This window comes from Rhincodon typus, chromosome 36 (genome assembly GCF_021869965.1).
Source record: "Rhincodon typus isolate 14 chromosome 36, sRhiTyp1.1, whole genome shotgun sequence".
Classification (NCBI taxonomy): Eukaryota; Metazoa; Chordata; class Chondrichthyes; order Orectolobiformes; family Rhincodontidae; genus Rhincodon; species Rhincodon typus.
The window spans coordinates 15,056,079-15,062,306 of record NC_063367.1 but is presented as its reverse complement, the minus strand read 5'-3'; the positions used below and the strand labels follow the sequence as shown (position 1 = coordinate 15,062,306).

General features: G+C 47.8%; 1 protein-coding gene across 1 annotated transcript; it reads left to right on the top strand.

Annotated features, from left to right (window-relative positions):
- The first annotated feature begins 4,484 nt into the window (after window positions 1-4,484).
- Window positions 4,485-5,135, top strand: LOC109917287 (ribonuclease P protein subunit p25-like protein). The gene has a single exon (XM_020517082.2). The coding sequence runs from the start codon at window positions 4,485-4,487 to the stop codon at window positions 5,133-5,135; it is 651 nt and encodes a 216-aa protein (XP_020372671.1).
- Window positions 5,136-6,228: the final 1,093 nt, after the last annotated feature.

Here is a 6,228-nt window from a genome sequence, read left to right as displayed (position 1 = left end):
GACTATTTGTGTACCAAACAGTATAGGCAGCAAGTGATAAACAGAGTGAAGTGATTCAGTAACTAATAAATCAGATTTAAGATCCGCTGTCATGCCACACCCAGTTACAAATGGAGAGATGGGCAATTAAACAACTCACTGGAGGAGGAGGCTACACAATTATCCCCATTCTCCATAATGTGGGACAACACTTGCAACAAGCCAGAAGTGCCAATCCATCCCACCCATCTCCAGTGGTCCCAGCATCAATCAAATTTCCTTCACATGATATCGAGAAATGGCTGGAGGCTATGGCTACTGGAAAGGCTATGGATCCTGACAATATTCCAGCTTACGTTCTGAATGTGTTCCAGACCTTGCCAATCTCCTAGCCAACAGAGATAGTAAGAACTGCCGATGCTGGAGTCTGAGATAACACATTGTGGAGCTGGATGAACACAGCAGGCCAGGCAGCATCAGGGGAGCAGGGAAACTCATGTTTCGGGTCTGGACCCTTCTTCAGAAATGGGGGAGGGGAAGGGGGCTCTGAAATAAATAGAGAGGGGGGCAGTGATAGCAGGCGGATAGTGTGGGAGAGAAGACAGACAGGTCAAGGCGTCAGGGACGAGATGGGCTGTTCTTGGGATGAGGTCGGGGGTCGGGAGATTTTGAAGCTTGTAAAGCTTGTAAAATCTCCTCACCCCCGACCTCATCACAAGATCAGCCCGTCTCGTCCCCGATTCCTTGACCTGTCCGTCTTCTCTCCCACCTACCCGCCTCTCCCACCTCACCGACCAACCCCCATCCCAACTTCTTACCTAGACTCACCTTTACTGGCTTCATCCCCACCTCCTTGACCTGTCCGTCTTCTCTCCACCTATCTGCTCCTCTATCCACCTTCTATCATCGCCTCCCCCACTCTATATTTATTTCAGAACCCCCTTCCCCTCTCCCATTTCTGAAGAAGGGCCCAGACCCGAAACATCAGCTTCCCTGCTCCTCTGATGTTGCTTGGCCTGCTGTGTTCATCCAGCTCCACACCTTGTTATCTCAGACTCCAGCATCGGCAGTTCCTACTATCTCTGAGCATCTTTTCAGGTGATGTTTTTTGGGAATGTTTTGATATATCTGGGGACATCTTGAGCAAACAAAAAGAAATAACTTGCAGTTACATAGCACCTTTCACAGTCTCAGAATGTCCAAAGTCCTTTACAGTCAATTAAATGTTTTTAGAATTGTAGTAATCGTTATGTAGGGAAGCATCGGGCAGTCTACTTGCATGCAGCATGCACCCATGCAAAGCAATTAAATAATCATCAACTAATCCACACCTAAGATGTTTGTTGAAAGTTACATTTTGGCCTGGTCACAGCACAGTACTCTCTGGCTGTTCAAAAAGAGCCACGAGATGTTTACAATCCAGCTGAGAAGGCAGAAAAAGCCTTGGTTTCACATCTAATCTGAAAGATGACACCTTTGGTAATGTAGAACTCCTGCAGCTGGAGTTATGATCCTGACTCAGAGTCGAGAGTGCAATGAAATATGGCAAGGCTGCCCAGTACATTGAGAGCATTGGGGGTATTTATGAGGAGTTTCCTGTAAAATCATTGACATTTTCAGGATTTCTCAGGAGTCAATCGATATTTGCATGGTGAATCCCAAAGTGAAAAGCTTGTAATATGCCAATACAGAAAATGAAAGAAATCCTCATTCATCGACAATGGAGACTTCAAAAGAGGCAGTGCACCATCTCTGTTCCTCAAGCTTTCAAAACCAGCAAATGTGATTTGATTTTCATTGTTTTTTTCCTGCTTGGAAGATGCTTGGAGTAAAAGTTTGGCACGGGCTCATTTGAGCTTTGTTGTCCAAATGGTGGATGAACCCTAAATTTATTTTCTTTTTATTTATTCATGCAATGTAGGTGTTGCTGGGGACATTAACATTTGGTGCTCATCACTAATTGCCCTAAAAAGGTATTGGTGCATCACTTTCTGCAGGAGCTCTTGTGGTATAGTGGGTAATATTACTGCTCTTTGAGCTGAAAGCTCTCAGTTCAAGTCCCACTCCAGGGCCTGGGGGTCATAGTCAATGGTCAAACAGGTCAGGTATGAGCCTGTAAATGCTTCTATGGCTAGATGGAAACAATAGGGGAGTCCCTCTTTTGGTGAGAGCTGTGTAACAGCCCTCCTAGCTCGTTCTCTGTGGCAAGTGCCCTCTTTATTTCAACTGCTACTTCCTTGACCTACTACTGTCCATATTGTTTAGGCTTTTGACCCAGTGATAGTGAAGGAAAGCCCATGTAGTTCAGAACTGAGAAAGGGTCACTCAACCCGAAACGTTAACTCTGACTTCTCTCCACAGATGCTGCCAGACCTGCTGAGCCTTTCCAGCAATTTCTGTTTTCGTTTCTGATTTACTGCAGTTCTTTCAGGTTTTATTTTGGCCGTATTTCAATGTTGGCCATGTTGTGCATTTAACATTCTGCTTAATGGGTGGCCTTTTGTACCTCCATTGTATTTACTTATCATTACTGTTTTTGTTTTAGTTCTTTGTGGATGTGGCTGGTCCAGCATTATTGCCTATCCCTGGCTGGCTTCCAGAAGATGGTGGTGTGTTGCCTTCACACCACTATGCTGTTAGGAAGATTTTGACTCAGTAATAGTGAAGGAGCAGTGATATATTTCTAAGTCAGGATGAAGGAGGATGATCAACTATGTACATCACATAAGATATCCATCCAATATGTTGAAAACGCACATTATATAGTGTCCATGAATAATATCCACAGGTTAGAGTAATTGGAAGAAGGACTGGGAGAAGTTGATGACTACACAGTCATAGAGTCATACAGCACGGAAATGGACCCTTTGGTCCAACACGTCCATGCCGACCAGGTTTCCCAAAATAAACTAGTCCCATTGGCCCATAATCCCTCTATACCTTGCCTATTCATGTACCTGTCCAATTTTTATTTAAATGTTGTTATTGTACCCGCCTCTATCACTTCCTCTGGCAGATCATGCCATACATGCACTACCCTCTGTGTGAAAAAGTCACCCCTTGGGTCCCTTTTAAATCTTTCCCCTGTCTCCTTAAACCTATGCCCCTCTAGTTTTGAACTCCCCTACCCTGGGTTACCCTGAAAGACCTTGGCTATTCACCTTATCCATGCCCATCCTGATTTTATAAACCTCTATAAGGTCACCCCTCAGCATTCAACATTCCAGTACATTTTTCACCCAGAGAGTGGTAGGGATCTGGAACTCCCTGTCTGGAAGGGTGGTAGAGGCAGAAACCCTAATTTGAAAAAGAAAATTGGAATTCTGCTCGAAAGGATTTTTTTTACTCAGCTAGCACACAGTCAAGGGGCAGAACAGCCTCCTCCTGTCGGGTAAATACTTGTCTGTCACAGCTTGGGACTGCAAAGTGCTGCAATAGAGTAAGGCAAACGCCGGAGAGAGGAACTTGGTGCAGAAGGGGTTAAATAAATGACAATTTCATTCGCCGTGAATCAGGATCTCGTCACAGGGATTGTGAGGGAGAGAGATTGTTCCCTGTTCAGTACTGATGCTGCAAACAGCTTTGCCTTGGCATCAGGAGAGAAGCGTTTTCTTTTTCTCCCTCTCTCTCTCTTATCCTCTCCTTGCAATTGAAGGTGGTTAAAACACAAGACGCGTTGAAAACGGGGAGGCATTGCCCCATCCTGGATTACTCTCGGGCCGGCCGTAGAGGGAGGAGATTTTGCTGAGGAACGAGCAGCTAGCTGGGGGTCGCGGGGAGAAAGGGAAGTAAGTGATGGCCACTGCTTGGAGGATGGAGCTGATGCAAAGTACAAAACACAAACATTAAGGAGCTTGCAAGACTGTTTGGATCCGTTGCTGTCGCTTGCACCGGAATGAGAAAACAAGCCCCTGTCCTGGAGCATGATGGACTGAAACTAATATCGCCCAGATTGTTCGTTGCTTAAAAAACGTTGCCCAGTTTTTGCAAACCAACGGCAAAAAAAAAGCTGCCAGTTTTTTTTAAGAAAACGACCTTTGCTCAGTTTTGCAAAGGAACAGAAAAAGACAGCCCATCTTCCCGAAGAAATGAATTAACAACTTTACCTAGTTTTGCAAAACAACAAAACAATCTTGCAGTTTTGCAAAACATCAACGACGAAAAAAAGTCTTTCAGTTTTTGCAAATGAGGAAAACGAAGAAGAACCTTGCTTAGTTTTGCAAAACAGCGACAAAAAAAAATGTCAGCTTTTGCACAGGAGGAAAACAAAATGACTTTGCCCAGTTTTGCAAAAGAAAATCGACGAAAATAATTTTCTTGCAAAGGAAGAGCAAAGAAAAGATTTTGCCTATTTTTGCAAACGAGTGGGACAAAATAAAAGGAGCTGGATGGCTTTCCTGCAGCACTGATTTCAACCCAAAAGACGAAGCCAGAGCAGACACTTTGGGAATTTGGTGTGAGTGATAATGGCAGGGGGTTGGTGCACAGTCTGAGAGAAAAGAGAGATGCAGGGTTCCGCTGCAAGCGGCGAGATGGCAAACTATCGGAAGATCGGGCGGAGGGAGGTGGAGAGCCCCCTGCCTTTCGCTGACCTGCCGGCGGACACGGTGGAGATGCGGGTGAAGGAGGGCAGCAAGATCCGCAACCTGATGGGCTTCGCGCTGGCCCGCATGGAGCTGGAGGGGACGCGGAGGATAGTATTCAGCGGTTCGGGCCGGGCGGTCACCAAGACTATCACTTGCGCCGAGATAATGAAGCGGAGGCTGGGAGGGTTGCACCAGATCACCAAGCTCCGTCCGAGGAGCCTGCGGGAGACCTGGCAGAGCAGCACCGCCGGCAGTGCGGGTGCCCTCACCCTGCTCAAGACCGTTCCGTCCGTCTGCATCCTGCTATCCAAGGAGCCCCTGGACCCGGCCGAAGCCGGCTACCAGCCTCCGGTCTGCGGGCCGCCGCTGTGGCCGGAGCCGGCTGTTGGTTCCCGAACGGGGCCAGAGGAGCGAGGGCTCAGCCCGGTCAACCGGGGCATCAAGCGCCGCTCCCGGGGAAGCGACAGTAGCTGCGGGGGCGAGATGGTCCCGAAGCTCAGCAAAGGGGAACAGGCTAGTGAGAGCGCTCCTTTCCCCGGCTACACTTACCTCCCGAACCCCCAGCAGTAACACACAGACCGCTGGCACAAGTGGTAGTGCCCTTACCCCTGCACCGGGAGTGTGTGACATAGCATCTCTGATCAGGTTTATGTTTAAAAAAAAAGTCACTTTGCCATGAGGGGTCCTGTTGTGGTGCAGCGGTAGTGTTCCTGCTCCTAGACCGGTGCTCCCCCACCTCTCCCCCCATCCTTGTTGGAGTTCCACCAGCTCCACAGGGTGTGTCAGACCATCTCTGAACAGATTGAAAAAAGATCACTTTGCCATGAGGGGTACTGTTGTGGTGCAGCGGTAGTGTTCCTGCTCCTAGACCAGTACCTCCCCCTCATCCTCGTTCAGGTTCCACAACCTCTTGAGGGTGTGTCAGACCATCTGTAACTGGTTAAAAAATCACTTTGCCATGAGGAGCCCCCTGGTGTTGCAGTGGTAGTGTCCCTGCCCCTGGACCAGAGCACACCCCCCCATCCTTGTTGGAGTTCTACCAGCTCCAGAGGGTGTGTCAGACCATCTCTGAAAAGGTTAAAAAAAATCACTTTGCCACAAGGGGCCCTCTTATGGTGCAGTGATAGTGCCCCTACTCCTGGACCAGGACGGTGTTATATCATTTCTGAACAGGTTAAAAAAAATCATTTAGCCCTGAGGGCTCTCGTATTTGTGCAGTAGTAATGTCCATTTCATCTCTGAATGGGTTAAAAATATCACTTTGCCCTGATGGTCCTCTTCTGGCACAGTACTGGCCCAACCCTTGGACTGGGTGGCACTGCTCAAGTCCCACCTGCTCCAGAGATGTGTCATACCATGTCTGAACAGGTTAAAAAAATCACTTTGTTGTGAGGGCCCTCTTGTGCTACAGTGGTAGTGTTCCTATTGCTGGACCAGGTTATGTGTCATAACATCTCTGAACATGTTAAAAAAAATCACTGTCTAACAAGGGCCCTGTTGCGGTACAGTGGTAGTGTGCCTCCCCCTGGACTGGTTGGCTCGGATTCAATTCCAACTTGCTGCAGAGGTGTGTCATATCATCTCTGAACAGGTTGAAATAGAAAAGAAAATATGGCAGGGGCTCAGTGTGGCACAGTGGTAATGTCCCTACTGCTGGGCCAGG